At 36.7% G+C, this 22,692-nt stretch overlaps 2 protein-coding genes across 2 annotated transcripts; one reads left to right on the plus strand and one right to left on the minus strand.

Annotated features, from left to right (window-relative positions):
* Window positions 1-6,848: 6,848 nt before the first annotated feature.
* LOC103695855 (germin-like protein 3-8) lies at window positions 6,849-7,769 on the plus strand. The gene has a single exon (XM_008777282.4). The coding sequence runs from the start codon at window positions 6,915-6,917 to the stop codon at window positions 7,572-7,574; it is 660 nt and encodes a 219-aa protein (XP_008775504.2). The 5' UTR covers window positions 6,849-6,914; the 3' UTR covers window positions 7,575-7,769.
* Window positions 7,770-10,277: 2,508 nt separating this feature from the next.
* Window positions 10,278-17,738, minus strand: LOC103695854 (5-formyltetrahydrofolate cyclo-ligase, mitochondrial). The gene is made up of 7 exons (XM_039116238.1): window positions 17,459-17,738; window positions 15,216-15,356; window positions 13,694-13,849; window positions 12,814-12,855; window positions 12,683-12,728; window positions 11,123-11,193; window positions 10,278-10,714 (listed from the first exon to the last, which is right to left on the minus strand). Exons 1-7 carry the CDS (start codon window positions 17,700-17,702, stop codon window positions 10,581-10,583), a joined length of 834 nt encoding a protein of 277 aa, XP_038972166.1. The 5' UTR covers window positions 17,703-17,738; the 3' UTR covers window positions 10,278-10,580.
* Window positions 17,739-22,692: the final 4,954 nt, after the last annotated feature.

The following is a 22,692-nucleotide window of genomic DNA, read 5'->3' on the forward strand; positions in this document are numbered from 1 at the left end:
TCCTCTCTTTTTCTTTTCTTCTAAGGCTCCCTTAACTATCTCTTCGCTCAACATCGAGCTTTCTCTTATCTTCGCCAGCCTCTTCCCCCCCACCCTCCTTCTCATCGCTGGCCCTCCTTATTAAAAAGAAAAAGACGAGTTAAACAAACTTTCTGTTGTCAAAAATTTTTAGAAATAGAATTTTTATTTCCAAACTTTTAGAAAAAGAATGACAATGATGCCAAACGTTGATCTAATGTAGAGAAGCCAGAAACTTCCCTGCTCTATTAAATCAAGAAAGAACGTACAGAGTATCACAAAACAGAAAGCCAAAGGGATGTTACTATTGGGACAAGCCACAATTTCAAATTTAAGCATGCAACTATCCAAATTATTTAGCAAATCTTCTCACAACCATTTGAAATTTGCCACATATGGGGTCTCACCAGCCAGGGATATGCCCCTAATTATTCCGTTACGTGTTGGATGTGGCTTCATCGCAGGGATCTTGTTGGAAACCGTGCGATCTTATCATTATTAAAAATTGACGATAAAGTTTCTTAACTCATGTGAGATCATGTTACGTTTGACTTTCTACAATGCATCTAATCATGGACTCATGTCCCAATATTTGGCTCCAGTTAGCAAATGCTCATCTTTAATGAGGCTGACCTACGTAAACGATCTGACGGACATTTCTCCAGGATCCTTAATTGTCCTCAACTACTCTTGTTTACTTTTTTTAAGTTTCTATGTCGATATCTTGACTCAAGATCTCATGATTTAGACATTAGCCTGAGCTTTATTTTTCTTCCTACGTTAACGATCTTACAAACATTTCTCCAGGATGCTTAATTTTTCTCAACCACTATTGTTTACTTTTTATCAGTCGTTGTATCACAGGTCAAAAGTATACTTTCTATGTCGATATCTAGACTTAAGATCTCATGATTTAGATACTGCCCGGAGCTTTTTTTTTCTTTCTTTTTTTGTGAAGAATAAGGCATTACACTAAGTTGTTTGATCCTCGATGATGATCGTAGCGAAACATGATCTAGTTTACACGTAACAATCCATACACAATCAAACTTAATTACAAGCATCAAATAATGTCATTCATGTCATAGAAGTGGCTAGAGAGGAACCATTATTTCCTTCTATTGCACGTCTGCTAAGGCAGAAAAACAAGAAGTTCAAGCTCAATACATTATCTTGCTTAAAATTTTAATATATACCTTTTTGGTAGACAACATTTTGAAATGCATTAAGACAAATGACACAAGGAACCTAGTTTGAGATTCTCCTAAAAAAAGAAGAAAAGAAGCCTAGCTAGTTGGTTTTCTCGTAGCTTAAGTCTTTCATGCGTTAAGTGCATACTTATAACTAAAAATAGGATAGGCATTTCTGTATTGAGATTTACAGTCCGTTGCATTGTATGATACGTCGAAATAACACAAAATTTATAGATTATGGGTTATTAAGCAAAAATTAGTTGGTTCCTCAGAAAATAATACAGAGTGAGGTCATTATATACTTCATGTCTTTCGGTTCATTGCGAATACATGGGGTACGTTCTTGGCACGCAGCATGATTTGAGTTAAGCTGAGTCAATCTATCAGAAAAGAGAGAAGCTGGAGCAAAATTTGCAAGCTTTTTCAAGGCTCTTGCCTGTTAGCAATATATCACCTAAATAAGCAAATAAATCTAATAACTACAATTAATAGAAAATTTTAAAAAATAATATATATATATATACGTATGTTATTCGGCATCAAAATAAATATATTATAGTACAAAAGAAATCTATTCTAGTACAAAATAAATCTATTCATTTAATAAATTTAAATCATAAAATTGCAAATCCTACAGATCTACTAATATTAAATTTAAAATAAAAGTGAGAGAAAATAGCCTGATTGAAGGCAGGTCGAAGCGTGTCTGCTTTCCGCGGATGCGGTTGCTAGCACCCGCGGACGCTGGCAACAGCGTGCGCCAGCCCGCTGGCGCGCGCCCATGTAATTCCCGGCGGGCATCTGGCAAACGCGCACGCGGCCAGAGGCACCGCGTGCTCATTAATTTTTTCCACAATTTCCCACAAAATTAATTTTTAAATAATTTTAAAATCAAAATAAAATGCTGGATATCTTATATTATGTAATAGGTGTATGCACCTTTTGGTTTGAACCTTCACTTAGTGACAGTTGATTACATCTGTAGAGCCAAGGTGGTCTTAACCTTGAACCTCGGTCCATTGCTAAGATTAAATCAACAGCACACATAATATAGTCTGATCTGGGTTCTAAGCGGGTTGCACTAATATGGCCATGCACAAGTATCTTTCATGTGCTTTTTAGGGGATCACCTATTTTCTATAATCGCAGCATTACGACTGCACATATAGGTGAGTCCTAAAAGAGAAGCTAGCAAGGAAGCTCCTGCCTCTTGGGTCTCGGACTCATTAAGAGTTATACAAACAAACTCATCTTACCGCTTGCTTTTATGAGCACTAGCGCCATAAGGATGAGGAAAAAATAAAACAGTGCTCCTCTTAGTCATACTCCGGTTTGTTTTTACCTATTGAACCTTTTAAGGTTGGGTTCCCACCATAGTGATCTATTTTTATAGGCTAAGCCCCATCCCTCTCGACAACTCTAGAACTACTGTTCTAAATAAATCTTTTATAAGCTAATCAGCCAAATTATTTTCTAATTTTACAAAATTCAAAGCTATAATGTTATTTTTTAACTTATATCTTATTGATTTATGACACTTTTAAGTGTCTGTTCATTTTTACATTGGCATTTTCTTAGTTGCACTAATCTATTGCAGATTTACAGTCACAGTATTAGGAGATAGGTGGTAAAGATGATTTATTTACAGGAAGGTCTATAAGTAGATCTCTAAGCCACTCAGCCTCAGTGCTAGTGGTATCTAAGGCAATTAGTTCAGACTCCATAGCACTCCTAGCTATCAAAGTTTGTTTGGTGGATTTTCAAGACACCGCAGCACCTCCTAGGAGAAAGACATATCATGTGGTGGATTTAACATTTAAGTTATCGCTGATCCAGTTGGCATCACTATAATCTTTTAGAACAGAAGAAAATCCACTAAAGTGCAAACTATAGGACTTGGTATGCTTAAGATACCTAAGGATCCTCTCTAATACTGTTCAGTGAACTCTATTTGGATTAGTAGTATATCTACTAAGTCTATTTATAGCATATGCTATATCTGGCCTAGTGTAGTTTGTTAAGAATCCTAGTGATCCTATGATTTGAGCATATAGGCTTTGAAGAATAGGAATTCCTAAGTTCTTCTTAAGGTGTGTAGAGGAATCAAAAGGAGTAGAGACAGGCTGACAATCGATATAATTAAATTTATTGAGAATCTTGTCAACATAATGATTTTGGGATAACTCAATACTATTTGCACTATCTACTCTAGTCCTAAGTGGAAAGGTATCTTCAAAATATGTTGCATCTCTGGCTTCTATGATAGTGTTGTTACTAATATCACTTTCTTCTGAATTAATCACCAGAAATCTATTGGCATTACTATTGGCTACATATCTTATAAATATGGCATCCACTGTTTTAGGCCCTATTTTGTTTCTCTTAAAATCAGGTATTTTTTACTTTTGCCAAGCACCCTCACACTTTCAAATAGCTAAGATTAGATTTTCTATGTTTCCAAACTTCATATGGGGTTAGATCATTATTTTTGGAGAGAATCCTATTGAGGATATAACATGCTCAAACTAGAGCTTCCCCCCACAAATTCTCTGGTACTCCTGAGCTTATAAGCATGGAGTTAACCATATCCATTAAAGTCCTATTCTTCCTTTCTGCTACTCCATTTGATTGGGGAGAATAGGGAGCAGTCACTTCATGAATGATTCCATGATCTTCACAAAATTGAGTTATATCTTAGATGTATATTCACCTCCCCGATCTGATATAAGAATTTTAATTTTTTTCCTATTGGTTCTCAGCTTTGATCTTAAAAATCTTAAATTTGCTGAGCACCTCATCCTTGGTTTTCCTAGAGGTAAGTTTTAAGTCCACATGTCCCACTCCTAACACACGCGCATCCGAGTTGTTTGCCATGATCATAGCTCCTCCACTTGAGACCTGGTAAGAAGAAAATCAGGAGCAATCCGAACAAATATGAATACCAGCTCCGGTATCAATCCACCAATCAAGTGCTTGTAAAGTCATGTTAACTTCAGAAGTGAAAGAAACAGACTTGAAAGCAGTCTCAGAGGAGCCAGTGCCAGAAGTCACCATGTTGACTTGAGCACTGGTTGTGTGTGGACATTTTCTTCTTGGATTGAAGAGGTGCAGTCTTCTTATAGAAGCACTGGGGAGACAAATGGTTGGTCCGACCACACACATAACAGAAATGAACACCACCTTTCTCTTTCTTCTTCTTCTGCTCCTGGGATTGGATAGGTTTTCTATTGTGGTGGTTAGGGTTTCTAGGATTGTAGGGTTTCTTTTTGTAATGCTTATTTTTGAATGGTCGGTTCTGATTTTTTCTAGGTAGAGTTTCTACATTATAAGCATTATTTTTGTGTCCAGTAGAGGTTTTACTCCTGAGCCTATGCTGCTCTTCAATTCTAATGGAGTTCAAAACTTGGGTTAGGGTGAAACCTCCTTGGGTATGGCTCAGAGTCTTAGCAAAATCAGACCAGAAATTATATAGTTTATCTATCAGACAGGCTACCTAGAATGATTCATCCAAATTGGTTCCATTAGCCCTAAGCTGGTGGATCAAGATTTCAAAATCATAGATTTGGTCATTCATAGGCTTTGAGTTCACCATCCTAAAGTTACTGAAATCGGAGGCCTTGAACCTCTTTACCCCAGCATCATCAAGACTATATTTGCTATCTAGGGTGTGCTAGAGTTCTTTGGCACTCTTGGCTGTGTAATAAATGTCATACAACCTTTCAGAAAGATCATCTAAGTTCTATAGATGTAATAATAGTCTATCTCATCAGATGTCCTATAGGGTGTACTAGTGGAGGCAGAAGGTTCAGTTTGGAAGGAGGATGAACTCCGGTTTGGGTTTGAATTTTGGCGAGTAGCAGGTCGTAAAGTAGTTGGGTTGGACCTGTTATCAACTTCAGTAGTGCTCTCACATATGGCTGAGATCAACCCTAATGTGGTGAGCCAGAATGGCATTTGGTTCTGCCACCTCCTAAAGTTATGGCCATCAAATTTTTTAGGTTTGGCACTAAGGTGGTCACTAGTGTTGGAGGACATAGGTTCAAGGTTATAGAAAAGAGACGAAAACCTGATTGAAGGAAAAAAGATTTTGTCAAAAAAATTGCACTATTATTTATATTGAACTTTGGATCTAGTTGATATATCCAAAAACTAATAGCCAGATCAGCTCTAGATCGGTGGTGGAGCAACTCACTTAATTACCAATCTTTCTTAGGCACATATGGCTTTTTGACAAGTTTTTCTTTGACACTATTAGTTAGTGGATATAATCATTAGATATCACATAAATTCAATTTTTAGAAAAGCCTAAGTGCAAACTTAAATTTGTTATTATGGATTAACCAATTTTTGAATTTTCCGTTTGAATTTTTCAAATTAGTAATAATTGATTACTAATTTAGTGCTAGCAAAATAATTACTGTAATTGAGATCTAATATGTTAATTCAATGAATTATATATTAGAATGATTTATTACTTTATTAGAATAATTGATTACTAATTTTGTGCTAGTAAAATAATTATTGTAATTGAGATCTAATATATCAATTCAATGAATTATATATATTAGAATTGATTTATTGCCTTATTAGAATAATTGATTACTAATTTTATGCTAGCAAATCAATTATTGTAATTGAGATCTAATTTGTCAATTAAATGAATTAGTTATTGTGGATCAACCAATTTTCGAATTTTTCGTTTAAATGGAATCCGGTAATTACTCCTTGAGGAGCTCAAATGAAGGTATGATAAACCTCTTGGAGGTTAAACAAATTATTATCTTTTTAGAATTAGTGATTATTAATTTTGTGCTAGCAAAACAAATATTATAATTAAAATATAATATGTCACAATTGCAATAAAAGATTTAATGAATTATTTATTACTAACAAAAAAAAAACTTCTTTGAATTGTTAGCAATATATCACCTAAATAAGCAAATAAATCTAATAATTGCAATTAATAGAAAATCTTAAAAGGAATAAAATATATATATTTTTTATTCTGTATTATTATAATAAAAAGAAATCTATTCTAGCACAAAATAAATCTATTCATTTAATAAATTTAAATCATAAAATTACAAATCCTACAGATCTACTAATATTAAATTTAAAATAAAAGTAAGAGAAAATAGTCTGATTGAAGGCAGGTTGAAGTGCGTAGATGCTATCCTAAAGAAGTATTTATCTCCACGTACGGGCCTCGCGACAATTCTTCTCAAAGATAGGACGACCCTAAAGTTCTCTTTCGGTACGTCTCGGAAGAAGCCAAATCGAATCCGATCGGACGTGCAGATCCGGTTAAGAACAAAATAAAAAGATAAATTTTGCTGAACAAAATTGTAAAAATAAAAATCGAAGTGGCTAAAAGGAGGAAGAATTTTTTTTATAATTTTTTCAGTATTTTTTTCAATTTTTTTATGTCGAAAGAAGAAAAAATGAAGAATATTTATAAAATTTTGGCAACCGGTCCTTGCTAATTTCTCCCACATTGCCACGGCAAGTGCAGTCTCTTGGACCATTTCAAGGCTCGTGCCAAGACTAGCGTAATCGTCTATTTTCTGTCATTATCTTATTCTTGGTGTGGAATCCTCGAAATAAATCACCAAGCGTTCAAGGCTATATAACAGAACACCAAGCCCATATAACACAACATCAAGGTCATCCTCTACTCTCGCCAAATCTCCAGAAACAACGAAGATGGAATCCGTAGCAAGACCTTTCCTCTTCCTTTGTTTCGCCCTCTTCCTCCTCTCCTCCCCATGCCGCTCCGACCCCGATCCCCTCCAGGACTTCTGCGTTGCCAACCCTCAAACCAGCGACGTAACTGTCAATGGATTCCCATGCAAACCAACCTCCAGCATCGTCTCCGACGACTTCTTCTCCACAGCGCTTTCGAAAGCAGGCAGCACAGACAACATTTTCAGCTCCAACGTGACCGCTGCAGACGTCCTCAGCTTCCCAGGCCTCAACACACTTGGGCTCTCCATGAACCGAGTCGACATCGCCCCGGGAGGTGTCAACCCCCCTCACACCCACCCCCGTGCCACCCAGCTTGGGCTCGTTCTTCACGGTCAGGTGCTGGTGGGAATCATCAGCACGAGCAACGTATTCTACTCTAAAATTTTGAATGCAGGTGAGAGTTTCGTGATTCCCAGGGGGCTCGTTCACTTCGAGTACAACATGGGGAAGGAGGCGGCGCTGGAGATCACAGCATTCAATAGCCAGCTGCCCGGGGTTCTGATTGCTCCGCGCACTCTCTTCGGATCGATGCCTGGAATACCGAGCGAGGTGCTGGCCAAGACTTTCCAGGTTGATCAGCAGGTCGTTAATCTGATAAAATCCAAATTTGGAAACTAGGATCCTTCCTCGGTTCCCCTCCAATAAGTTACATCTACTACTGCTTTTTAAGGTTTCATAAACTTCCGATAGTTCCTTACGTTATGGCTTTCGTTGTTGTTAAATAATTGGGACTATGAATGTCGCCAACTGTTACCATGCAATAATCTTCTGCTGATTTCTATATATATATTCTGCCTTGTGGCTCTGGACCAATTCCATCCGTGTCTCCGAACGTTACATGGACGTATGAACTTATTATCCTTCGATGAGCTATGGTGAATGAGCATTGCTCATATGTAAAGAAAAATTCCCGTCTTCCAGATGTCGAAAACTTCCTTGATCTCATGACTCAGTAGAGACTGTTTTGCACACTACCTTAATATGGCAAGGAGAGCAGAGAATTGAAGAAAAAATATCGCCAATAGTAGATCTCGAGAACGTACCTCAACGAGACAACCACTGCTAGCGAGTTGTGAATAAAAATGGCGATTCAAAGGGTTGTTTTTATGTCCGGTTAGAAAATACCCATCTTTGCATGTTGCGAAACGCTAATTGTCAAGATAAACATCCTTGTTAATGATTGTACAGAGATTTCCCCTGCAATCCTCAAATTTCCTTGGCCCTCACCCTTTTTATTTCAGTTTTTTATCACAAGTCAAAAGTACTTACTATTTCAATGTCTATACGTCGCATCTTCTGATCTGGACGTCACACCAAGGGGTTCGATAACGGATATGATGGCTGTAATGCTATATATGTAATTTAACTGAACACGATCCCCTATATCTTATATTAAATAATCCATACACCACAAAAGTCAAAGGCTGTCAAGTTGATCTTATCTGCTCATTTTATCAAAATTTTTAACCATCTTGAAATCGTGTAGTATAGCTGGCAAGAGAAAAAAGAAGCCACCAATTACAATTGGGACTATTAAGAGGTCATCCAACCATGTGTTGTTGGCACGGTTGTTGCGGGTTTTTTTTTTTACTACTTAGACGAACTCTTTATACAGTGCATGTATGAATACACCAAATAAAATTAAAATACACTAACTCACGGAGTGCCAGTAGCAGCTCTCCCTCCCCTACCCTGAGTGGTGGGCCGTGTAGGCAGCCCACCTAGTCGGCCGCTCTATTAGCTTCTCTGAATACATGCTTGGTTTAAAAGGTCAACCCATCCCTCATCATCATCCATATGTCCCGAATCAGGAGGTGGTCCGTGCTCTCACCCCTCGACTCCCTCCGAATCCATCTGATAACCATAACCGAGTCATCCTTCAAAATGATCAAACTGGCCTGCAGCACCATCCGCGCATGTTGAAGACTAGCTCAGGCAGCTCGTAATTCTGCCTCCAAAACTGATGTGTCAAACAACCAGCTGCCACCACCCTGGAGTGCGGGCTCCGTATAGCAAAGCATGCACCCTGGAAAAATTATTCATGATTTCTGGTCAGAGGAGCTTAGAATGGTCTCACATAAACCTTTCAAATGGTGAGGTCTGATCTGAAAAGACATAATGATGCATACATACATCATTTGACCATAAAAGATATCTACCTATACAGCATCTCACTTTCTGAACAAATCATAATTTTGCATACTATTCCATCAGCATTTTTCCTCTCTTTTTTTGAGGAGTTCCTGTTAGCATTTTCCAACATGTAGGATCCTTGGTCATGTCAAATATCCGAACGAATCAAAGCAACAGAAGTTGCTTGAGCTTCTCTAAACTGGCTACGAACAGTAAGTCACCTTCCTATAATCAGTTCAATATTCCTCCCTGGGGTATGATGAACATTGCATGGTGAATCATATTCCAGCCAAAAAAGTAATACCACTTCTTGCAGCACCTTCCACAAACTTCTCCGGATCACAAGAAGCTCTGTTTTCGAACATCTTAAATGCAGCACCAACTTGAGATCATCCATATTGATTTTGTATGTATTAGTCTCCTTTCACCTCTTTTGTCCAACAGAAACCAGCACCCTCTTTGCTCGCGCTTTTGCACCATCTATACTGACTTTGTATCAGACTGAATTTAACAGCATATTCGCACTGTTGTATCCTCATTGTATGTCTCAAAAATAATAATAATAATAAAATAAAGGATCATTCTTGCTTTCTAACTCCAACTTAATATATCAAGATTGGCTTCCATAATTATCTGAAAATGATCCTCCAGATCTGCCTTTATAACTTGGTCCATGCTATCTTATTAATTTCTTGTGATAATCTCCTAAGCATCCCAATCCTGTCTTTCTCCTAACTTGGTCTATCTGTTTGTGCAGCTAACACCATAAGTAACTGTAGGTAATATACCAAAAAATTAGATACCAAAGAGTGGTAGACCCATTACCTCGCCGGCATTCCTCAATAGTGCATCTAAAACTAATCCCCTCTCAAGACCAATCCCCAACCTGCTTTATTCCCAAGGAAATTATAAGCTGACTTGGTAGTCACTACTAAGGCAGCTAATCCAAACCAGTCTATTCTCAAATTGGAATCTTAACCAATGAAAATATTTAGAATTTTCTTCTGAAGTTGTGGATGGTAAAGCCAGAGTCGATATGTTTAAATTCCACCATTCTACTTCAGCAATCGAGGTCATTTTAACTTTCAGCTAATTGCATCAGGTCACATAAGCCCCACTTCCAAAGTTGCACCATAGTAACTAAATGCAAGATTAACAATGAATAGCAGCAACATCACAAGTAGCCTATCACCAGAATATACTTTGATCTTTCATCATTTGATAATAAAATACTATAGGAGGCACAAGAAACACAAACAAGTATCGATGTTATAAATAATTACAACAGACATGCTAACAGAAGGTAGTCTCCCAATCACATCAGATAAATTAAAAAGAGGATACAAAATCAAACTGATTCTCAGCTGAAAAAACGATGCTTAAAAGCATCAATTCTATCTATTTCAATAGGTCCAGAAATTAAGCAGTGAAAGTATTGCACATGCTGTAAGGGAAAACAGAAAAGGCAGATGAAAGGGCTGAAGCATTCAGTCACATCCTGTCCATGGCTGCAGGGCTGATCGGAATGACACCAGATGCGGAGACAAGAGCATCAACAAGTACATCATGGTGGGTGACAGGAATTACATCATCATCCATAATTTGCACGGAGTATGCAAGTGCAACTGCCAGTCAAAAAAAAAAAACCAGTCCATCAGATAAAAAATGGGCAACTGAAACTTCCAGTCAACAGAACAAACACTTATAGCTTAGGAGCCTACTTGTCTTAAGTCACATATTCATTCAACAGAATTCGCACATCCATCTAACAATATACTCAAGGCTGGGTCCAGATAAAGCCAGCAGACCAGTTAAAAGAGCCTTTGAATAGCTATAGCTCAGAACTAACAACAATAGATCCTACTAATTGGACAATAGTCCAATAAATCATACTATGTCAGTCATACATATTTTGGGATATACCTATGCGAAACGATGCACGACGATGAAATTAACCAAACATGTAGCATAGAAATATCTGATATAAATTTGATATATAGGCAAGAAATATGAAAATGTAAAATTGGATGTACCTAGAAGAGGCTGTTTCCACCTTCGCTCCATTGCTAGCTCCTGATATTTCGTCAGGAATACATCATAATAGCTGTTGAGCAGCATCACACAAATAGAAGCATGGAAAAATTAGAAAACGCACAAGGCATCATAAAAAATATATTGAGAAGATTTGAAGTAAACCTACATGACATGGATACTGATTGAAAGTTAATGGTAGTTAGTATTACGGTAAATCTTCGTAAGTAGGCTATATTAGATAGTCAAAAAATATCCTACTTTGAGATGCTCGGATGGTATCAGCCACTTGGAAGTCTGAGCTTCGTCTGAGCTTTTTGTCATTCTAAATGCCTCTAACAGATGGGATGCAAGTGAAGAATTTAAAGGTCTTTAAAGGTTTGACAGAATATCAAAGTTGTAAGTAGAAAAGGCCACAAACGGAGGCCGGAATTACATTCCAGTTGATGCATAATGTATTTGAAATGCATGGATTTCATCCCATAAATTGATCATGCTATATTATTTCTGGCATGCTCTTAAAAATATAAAACAGAATAAAATCTGTTTTAAAAAGATTAACAAGTCATCAATGGTTATCATCACAATGATTTAACAGCTGTCATTTAATTAAACAACTAGTGAATCTATAATTACACAGAAGATGATATAATGCTATTAATTTCAATAAAGTTTTACCACAAGGCCATTAAACAGCATCTTAGAAAACTTGGTATCAGTTTACTGGGTGCCTGGATGCAACATTATGCTACAAAAGAATTGCATGCTTTGAGCATTTGACAATACTTTGTAGAAGTGGCAGTATGATCTTCTAGGCAGAATGGGATCCCCCAGCATCATTCATATAATTAGGGACTGTCATCAATCTAAAAGCTAACTTAAGGATCCTGATTCTTTTTTAAGATTATAGGATCTCTCTATCTCTCTAATTCCCTCCATCCTTCATCTCTCCTATTACTGACAGTCTATGCTAGCATCTATTTTCCACTCCACAAGCTACCCTTTTTTGTGCTAGATGGACATCTGGAAACAAAACAGTATTCCACTGTAATGCAAATGATGACACCTTAAAGTATTCATCTATTTCAGGCAGTAGCCATTACCATCCCCAAATGTCCTAACTCTTGAGAATCATACTGGTGTCATATACTTTCCATTCTTTTTTTGTTTCTAATGTAAATGACATGAATGGAGGTTTGTCAGCAAAAAGCATCATTCACTGGCCCAATTGGTCCAGTAGTAAATGTATTTCAAATATTGGAATGCGGCATTTGTTTCATTTTTATGTATATGGATTGTGTGGTAATGTCTCTGTATCAGTCCTTTCAGAGCTTAATATCAGATACTTTGGAGATCTAAACACTTGGCACCATTGCCAAATGTCCTGGTAATGCTGCTTGTGATACACAATGGTGTCCCCTTGAACGAAAAAATAATGATTATTGTATTGGGCCCAGCAAATTCAATAAATCCTATACTCAAACAATTCTGCCCAAGGTAATGAGTTGGCTATATCAAAATGAAAGAGTACTTCAATCAGAAAGTTAGGAAACAATTCCTACCCTCCACCACGGCCTAGTCGTCGCCCATGTCTATCGAATGCAACTCCTGCAAATATATAACGAAATGGATAAGAAATCAATGTTCCACAATAGGTTAAGAATAGACAAAGACGAAGAAGAATTAAACTTACCAGGTACCAAGAAAACGTCAACAGGGTGACTTGCCAGCATAACTGCAAAATTGAAATTCCTCAGATTAGAACATCAATATACCTACCTTTTCAACTGCAGTTCATAGACGTTAAACACATATAATACTTAACAATAAAGACAGTAAAATATTCACCATTTACAATAAAATGTTCGTTCTCACATATGAAGATGTATGGTTTTCCAATTTAAGATCACATGTTAGATATATTTCATCCGCTAATCACAAAGATCAGAAAAGTGGCTCATATAATGATCTGGAGGATCAGAGAGGAGCAGCAAAAGAAGTTCCGGGAAAGCTTAATACAAAAAATCTAGCACATGTATATACACCAACAAGATCAATCATGTCACTACCACACATCATGAACACACCAGATACATGTTTGTATCCTATATGCTTAAGCTAATGTGTTTCCAGTTTTGAACTTGGAAGGTTTGTGTAGCTTTAGATCATAAGTTGGCTAAGAATGGTTAGTAGTGAACTAAGGTTCTGAGATTCTTGAGTAAGCCCCCAGGCCCAATCCAGAAATCAAATCTAACTTTATTCATGTGTTTCATCAAGGTCAAACATATAAACCATACAAAACAACTTTATTGGTCAAGAACGGGATCTGAATGCTAGCCTCACGACAAGTTTTATGCATACTCTATTGCAACTTCCATTTTCATCATTACAGAATAACTATATATTGTTTTGGTACAACTTAATATGTAATTAGCTTCTTTAGAAATTAAAAATTCTACCTCCAAAAAATTTCATAAATAGAAAGAAAACAATAGAATAAGAGGAATGATAAACAAAGTGTGTGCATGTGTGTTTAAGTGTTTGCTAGCTATTTGTTGAAGTAGAAAATTTACCATCTTCACGTTGACTTCCATCAGCATCTATTGGCGATGGCTCCAAAATATTCATTGAATTTGCTATCAAATCTTTGATACTTGAGATTTTGAGCATCTGCATATGACTATTCTTATCCTCCACACGTGGAACATAAAGCCTTTTCTTTTCTTCACCTGCGCATGACATTCTTGACTTGAAAAAGGAACAGTAAGGATATAATATCAATTTTATATGTAGAAACCAATGGACACTAACTAGTTTTTCAATCAAGAGCTACCTCTCATAGCAGTAGAATAGCTGAAATGAAAATTGATAAGAGATCCAATGAAGCATCAAAATATGGCATGACTTGATTATATTTGCACTTGTATCATGTGATCCATTAAAAACATTTTTCTCAATAAGCAATTTATGCCACAATTTACAGTGCAGACAAGTTTTGAAATCTATTATTACGTCATCACCGACATCCACGCAGTATTCATGCTAAACATAAGACACCAGTGTACAGCGTGGCTTAGTCAATCCATGTATATGCTACCAACCAGAGGTAGCCATCATGGGAAATGGCAAGTAAAAGGCAACTTAACAAAAAGCAAACATTTTGCGATCATTGTCGATTTTAAATAAAAAAATATTCTCCAAAAAGAGAATACTTTAGCACATGCCTACGATTCTAATGGTCCTACAACTATATGGCAATTGGTATGCCCCCACCATGAGGCATTTTAGTCATTAAGCCAACACTTTACTTAGAGAGTTGGTTTTTATACATCTTTTAAACATTATGGCAAGTTGCATATCTGCCTGACGATGTGTTTGTATATTCTGTTTGAGAGATAGTTAAAAAAGGTACATGCATAATGCAGGAATGCACAATGAGATAGATGAATTGATGTGTCACAAACTCTTGAAATTATAAGCAACTCAAATTGGCAACCTATGTGTGTGTAAACCGTATGTCATTAAATCCTCTCCTTATAAAAAAGAAACACCTAAATTGATGTATGTATATGCACTCTTTCCGTAGGCTTCGTTCTCACTCAATTAGCCACACATGATGTCACTCAATTAGGGCACAAATGACAGGTGGATGGATCCCCAATCTCTCTCTGTACATTCGCTTTCTCAGTCAGTTAGGGCACAGATGATGTATGTTTATACATACGTATGTAGGGACACACATGCATACATAAGTATGTGCATATACACTATTTCTGTAGGCTCTCTTCTTATTCACTCTTTAGGTAGGCTCTCTTTCTCACTCATGGCACACATGATGGATGGATGGATAGGAAATACATAACAAGACTTAGTTTCATTTGAGATATCTCAGTATCTGGAACAAAGTAGACTTGTGCAGAAATAACCTAGGTAAGCATTCATGCTTCATTGGTGGAAGTTTGTCATTTGATCCATGCCAAAGATTATAAAATTTCCATTCAGAAAATCATGATTAGCAAGAAAGGAATTTAAACAGCGACTGTCAAAGCAATTGATAACTGAACATAGAAACTAAAGGTTATGCACAAAGCTTACCATCATTCATATCGCTTAAAACCTCTGCCAGAATTCTTGATGTATCAACTTCATGTAGGGACTCGCAACTTATATAAGCACATAATCCCCTAGTAGACTTGAACCAAGAGGAATCCAAAATGATATTCTGAATTGCTGTATCTGAAAATCAAGCCCAAATTTTAACATTATGGCAAAGTTATGCAAGTTAAATGTAATCAATACCTTCATAATAATGCAACCCAAATTGTTTCTTTATCTTATTACAGTACAAGGAAAAGACCAACATTTTCCGAAAAAAGATTGTGATAAGACATTAGGTTTTGAAAAGTCGAAGATTTCCGTATGAACTTAGTTTAGAAATTACAAGCTATCTAAGATAACACTCTAAGATGCCTGTATTAGCTTTATGTCAAGAACTAAATATTCCATACCAGTATATTATGATGCCAAACTGTCTAGAACCTCACCTATGTTCTTGATTACTTCAAAAAATGTTGATCGCGAAATAGGGAACCATATAAGTTGTATTTTAAGGTTCTTAAAAAGAAAAACCAATTTGTTTGCACGACAAAAGAGTTAAGCATTTTTTAGAATACTTGTTAAAACTTGTTTATTTCAGGTTTACATTACATTATTATTTATTTTCATCAGTGGTCAATTTGAATAATTCTTATTTTGTGGAAATATGATGCTTTAATTATTTTGCTACTTTCATGTTTAAACAACTCAGCACCTCATTTAAACTTTTTAACAGTTAGAGAATCCACCAGCAATCGCTTAGCATACATCAGTTGAGTTTTTCATATGCTTAACCATAGAGTGCCATTGTGTAGAAGCATCATCTTGTATGTGTGGCTAGAGCTTACATGCTATTTTACTCAAGTAGTCCTCTTAAATATGGATCAGGTAATTCCTTCCGCAGATAGATTTATAAGTCAGTGACATATCCCTACCATATAAAGAGGAAAACTTTCAGTGGCTAGCACTGGATCCAGAACACTTTTAAATGTCTTATTTGATGTAAATTAATAATAAGGATTGATAAAAGAAATTTAGGATTTGTGGGATTCATTCTGTTTCTGTCTAACTTTTACTTAAACTTTATGGAGAGAAGTAGCTAAAGAATTTGGAGCCAATAAAAAAGAAGTACAAATACTAGTAACAAGAAGGAAGTTTATATAATCTTAATTAAGTACCATGTCTGGACAATTATGTTAGCTGAGAGGTTTGCATCAGTCCCCAAGTTCCTATACATTCTGTTTATGAATGCATCCTTCATAGTTCTCTCACTTGACATAATGTTTTAGAGAGACGAAAGACAAGATCACAAGCATTATTGATTTGGAATTAATTATGCACAAACCTCATGCTAAAAATAAAGCCTGATCGAATTATGGGATTAGATCCATCTATGAAAGTTCTGCTCTTCTTGAGCTAGAAGCATGCATCACAGGTGCTGAATTCTTCTGATTCTTGACAAGAAATCACCATATTGGGAGCTAGACAAAAAAGCTTTCAGCTTTCTCATCTTCAAGCATTTGATTTTCTATAATACATTCACATTGATAAATCCCTAGATTACGAATAAAACGCAAAGTTGAACTTTTCATTTTCCTCCATTATAATGGCAACAGTGAAGATCAGTTGCCTTGGCATTACTCAATGCTGACTCCACAGTGCTCGGAATCTGTCATTTGCAGAGGGCTGTCCTTATAATGCACTTTCATTTGGTGTTTGTCCTCGATAAAAGTTCACTCGTGCCACACAATAAACAAGTGCTCATATGAATAAAATCAATAAAAAACCGACTCTCCTTTCTATGACAAATGTACAAACACATGAAGGCCAAGTCACCACCCACGTCTATACTACAAATTGGGAATAACAGCAAACATATAAACAAAGAATAACAACAACACAAAAGCACCTGAGGATCTTAAGCACCGAACAAACGCATTAACCATCACAATGCCAACATGAAACAGAAACGTTATGTCAAGAGCTCGGTTTTGATGGAGAGAGAAACCGAGAGAGAAGAAAAAGAAAACTGCAGTAGGATGGAATTTACTTCGCAGAAAAAGAAATATTAAACAAATAAAGAATCGCACTTCGCTATCGGCATCAACAAGCAACTGCACTCTGGATAGAACCAGTAGCCCGCTGATCAAAAACCGAGCCCGCTTTCTTTCAAACATATCCGGTTCAAGACTCGACCTTTAAGAAATCAAACAAGCGCGATGAGAGAGGGAGGGAGAGAAGACCTTCTTGGGCTCGCTGGCCGGGGGGTAAAGCCTTCAATGCTTTCCGGATCTCGGATCGAAGGGCGCGCTTCTGCTGGGCGGCGGAGCCAGGGACGATAACGCTAGACCCGGACATGGTGGCGGCGGCGGTGCGGAGGAGAGGGAGGGCGGAGGAGTGGGGGAGAGAAGGAGAGAGGAGAACGGGGCAGTTCATGACCATCACCGACCTCCCCTTTTGTAGTAGCCGGCCGAGGCCTCCTCTCATTCCAAGAAGCCGCCTTCCAAATAGTTTTATTATTATTTTATACCATGTCAACATTTTCTTCTACTGTTTTTTGATTTTAATTTGCCGAGGAAGATTACCTTTTTTTTTCCTCCTGTAATCATATATATATATATATATATATATATATATATATATATATATATATATATATATATATATATATATATAAAAGCCTGATTAGGGCCCGATCTACTTAGACTGATTTGACCCAAACATGGCCCAGCCCAAGCTCCCAAGAAAAAAATAAAAAAGAAGGAAGAAGAAGGCTCCCAATATGACCCTCCACCACCGAGCAACAGGCCTTGTTCTCTCTCTTTCTCTCTTCGAAATCGTGGTGATCCATCATTGTGCCCGCTGGAAATCAGAGCCGAGGAGCTCATCGGAACCGAGGTAAGGCTTCGGTCTTCCTCTTCTCTTGTTTCATCCCTCTCTTTCCCTCTCTTATTTCTCTCTCCTCTTCTAAAAAGATCTATAAATCTCAATTCTGTCTCTTTTTCCTATCGACCCATGTTGACCTTGCAAAGAGGTCCTGAACCACTCTGGTGCTCGCCATCTTGCCGGATCAATCACTCCGGTCTTATAGTGTCCCTAAAATCCATTAATGAGGAATTCTTTTAAACAACCTTGGCCCTAACTGAGCCCATGCCCTATGATTCATTGATCGAGTCGCTTAAGCCTAACCCACCTAAAGTCGTTGAATGCTATCATCCGGCCAATTGTCTCTTGTCTCTTATTATTTTAATGCTATTAAAGACGTAGAATGGAAATTAATTTTACTTCTAATTTTTTCAATAGGTTTAGTAGATTCGCCTAGAAAAGTTTGACGATCTTAACATAGAAAAGATAAGTAATCCTGACACTTCTTATTGGTTTTCAAATTTCCATATATTTTCTATGCTTGTGATTTATATAAAAATATAAAAATAATATTAAATGTAGATGATATCATATTTTAAAAAAATTAAGGATCGAGCATATAACATTATGGAAATTATGATTTGTTATGAAAGTTTGGTTTCATAAATATTTAATACTAACGACTTCTTTATAAATCTTGGACTCTAAATTATGAAACTTTGTATTTTTATTATGAAATGAATAATTTTATGCCCTGCGAATAAAGGTTTAATTATGAATTATGAACTCTTTATAGCTTTTTAGCGATTTATTCATATATAATTTAAAAAATATGATTTAGAAAAATATGACTTAAGAAAAATTATTTTTAAAAAATATGGTAAAAAGCTATCAGATAGCTATATATGGCTTCTAAAAGTGGGGTAGATCGACATCCAGAGATAGTTTTATAGGACCCTGACAGCAAATAATAGTAGTTGGCATATGACTCTGCCAGCGGGTAATAGTAATGGGCATATGACCCTGCAAATAGATAATAGTAGTTGGATCTTGTCAAATATGGCCATCTCAAGGGTATAATAGTGACTATAATATTTAGCCTAAGAGAATTATTAAGAAGTATGATGTGGCAAAACAAGATATGATTTATGACTTTATAAAGTTAGTGTGGTTTATTATTTTATTTATGCACTAGGAACTATATCTATATAATTTGCATGATTTACGTATATGCAAGAGCACGATTGATTTATAATTATATTGTTATTGTGAAATGTTCTATCTTCTAAAGATAGTTATCTTCTCTAAATAATTTATCGAGGTATGTAAAACTTATGCTTGATCCGATAAGGAAAAGAAAGGACTACTTACTGAGCTGTGTAGCCTATATCTCTTTTTATTTTCTTTTTTAAAAAAAATATGGTCACTGGGAACAAAGGATGATCCAGACTTAGATTTTGCACTAGGAAGCTTGGTGATTTTATAGAAAAATTTTAATATTTTAATTGACTATAAATTTGTAGTTAATGACTTTTTGAATTTTAAGGATTATAGGTTTTGATTTTTTTTATTTAGATTTAAATGCTCTGAATCAATGTTTGCTTTATTATTTAATGGATGATAAAATTGGATCCTTTTATTATATTTTGTTTGTGATGGATTTGAAAACTAAAATGTAATAGTTGGCTTTATGTTATCATGGGCCGACCCCTCAATAGTATGGCCATATTATGTCTCGCATTTGGAGATGACATTTTATGGTATCAAAGCAATAGGTTTGATCACGGGTGAAGCTTAAAAGTCTAGTAATAGGTAGAGCTTAAACTTAAGTTTATGGTTCGCAAAGTTTGGCATAAGGCAAGTATAAAAGAGTTGGTTTACATCAAAGTTGCATAGCGGAAGTATGTTGGAATAGTAGAAAAAGACTCGATATCCTTACTTGTCAAATAATGAAAGTACAGTAAGTTTCGAGGATAAAACTCTTTTAAGGTGGGGAGAATGTAATAGCCTGATTAGGGCATGGTCCATTCGACCGGCCGAACCTAGACATCGCCCAGCCCAAGCTCCTAGGAAGGGAAAAAAAGGAAGTGTTGCCCAAGGTGACAAGCCAAGAGGGGGGGTGAATTGGTTTCTCTTAATTTTAACTATCTTACTTATGTTAAATGATGAGTTAGTGGAATTAAACAAATCACAATACAAACAACAAGAAGTATAGTGGTTCGGTGCTCTCCTTAGCACCTACGTCCACTCCCCAAGCGACCCCCTGGGAATTCACTATAATCCCGCGGATTACAGTTGGATTATTTTCCGGGCTCACAATCCAAAAATCTTTACACTTTGGTTTTCCGGGTTCACCAAAAACCTATGTTGGTTTTACGGGCTCACCAACGAACCTATACAATTGGTTTTACGGGTTTACCAACAACCTACGTTGGTTTTACGGGCTTACCAACAACCTACGTTGGTTTTACGGGCTTACCAACAACCTATGTTGGTTTTACGGGCTCACCAACGAACCTTTACAATTGGTTTTTCGGGTTCACCAATCAACCTATTCCGTTGGTTTTGCGGGCTTACCAACTAACCTTTACAATAAGTTTAATAAACAAAGAAAGAAGATTTAAACTCCTAGATGAGCAAATATAACAATATAATCTACAAAGAAGAGTTTAGAGAATAGTTATCGCTTGATGTGACTTCTCTCTTCTTTGTCAAGGATGCTTCACTCTTCAAGGGTGGATGGAGCTCTTAATGACTCTTTGAATCTGCTCAACCACTTTCTTTTGACTCTTGAATGAAGCACTTGGATGAAGCTTGCCTTGCTAGGGTTCTCTCTTGAATGCACTTGATGTATTTTCCAAAGCTTGCTTCCTCTGATGAATACTCCCTCTTAAATACTTCTCCAACCTCCAAATAGTCCTTCCTGACCGTTGGATTGAAGAAACTAGCCGTTTATAGCCGTTGGGAGTCCAAAAAGCACTTCTGCACAACTAGCCGTTATGCTTCTGCCCGTGCTTGGGTCGGCTCAACCTGTCCTTGGGTCGACCCAACTTTCACTTGGGTCGACTCAAACATTCCTTGGGTCGACCCTCTCAGAAACACAGAAACTTTATAATTCAGCCTTCCTTCACTTGGGTCGACCCAACCTTTCTTTGGGTCGACTCAAAGTTCACTTGGGTCGACTCAACTTCTTCTTGGGTCGACCCTAACAGGGTTTCCAGAGAACCTTTTCTGTCTTCTTTTCTGTCTTGCCTTTGGGTCGACCCTCTTAGGGTTTGGGTCGACTCAAGCTTGGGTCGACTCAACTACTGTTTGGGTCGACCCTCTCAGTAGAACCATTTTTCTGTCTTGTTTTGAGGATCTTGATCCTTGGGTCGACTCATGCTTTCCTTGGGTCGACCCAACTCACTGTTCATCTTTGCCATTTTTGCAGAAGTGTGCCAAATGTTTTCTTGATGTGCCGGGGTCGACCCAATCATCCTTTGGGTCGACTCAATCCACACTTTGCTGCATCTCAAGGTTAGATTCATTCAAATGAACAATGAAATGTATCTATATCAATTAATACAAAATATACTGAGAGTAATAAACTTATAAATGAAGTATCGATTTAACTTATAACATACTCTAGATAATTGCTTGTTAATCATCAAAATAACACTATCATCCTCAATCTTCCCCTTTTTGATGATTACAAAATAAAGAGTATGAACCTTTTGATACTTATTTTAAAATCAGTTTTTGAAAGGGCTTAACTTGCTGAATTTCAGCTTTTCATATATAAGAGTGAAGTCTCCCCCTATATCATTCAAATGTTGCCAATTTGACTTTTTGAATTACTCTCCCTTTCATTTATAATTCATTAAAGATGAAACTCCAAAAATTTGAGATAAAACATGAGTTTCAGGTTATGTATCGAGGTGTGAAAGGTGCGTGCCAAATTCTGAAATTATATGTGCCAAATTCTGAAATTTGATATAAATTTTTGACTTGATCATTTTCATTGTTGCAAATTGCTCCCCCTTGGATGTATATGCTTTCCTATATGATTTTCAATTTGTTTTACAAATTATTTCTCTTTCTTTCTTTACTTCTCCTCTTATTACTCTATCTTTACTTCTCCCCTATTACTCTTTCTTTACTTCTCCCCCTTTTTGTTACTCTATTTACTCTATCTTTACTTCTCCCCTATTACTCTTTCTTTACTTCTCCCCCTTTTTGTTATCATCAAATAGGTACATGAGAAAAGACACAATAACAACCATTCAAACTTCATTGATCAAAATAGGAACATTTTAGTACAATCATGCCAAAAACAAAAGCAAATACAATGTTCCTCAATCAAGGTTCAAAATACATGATCAACACAAAATACATATGAGAACTAGATACATATCCTAGGCTCTAAACAAGATCGTGAGACTCTCCCGGATCGCTTGGCTACGGCTCTCTTGGGTCCCATTTCTCCAAGATATTGAAGTAATCTACTGTTTGGAGATGATTGGAGAAGATTTGAGAGTGAGGAATAGGGTTTTCGGAAGAGGACAAAGGGTAAACAGTGCCCTAGATAGCTCACGGGTCCCCCTTTTAACAGTGGGGTCCCGACGTTGGG

Source organism: Phoenix dactylifera, unplaced genomic scaffold (assembly GCF_009389715.1).
Source record: "Phoenix dactylifera cultivar Barhee BC4 unplaced genomic scaffold, palm_55x_up_171113_PBpolish2nd_filt_p 000076F, whole genome shotgun sequence".
NCBI classification, from domain to species: domain Eukaryota; kingdom Viridiplantae; phylum Streptophyta; class Magnoliopsida; order Arecales; family Arecaceae; genus Phoenix; species Phoenix dactylifera.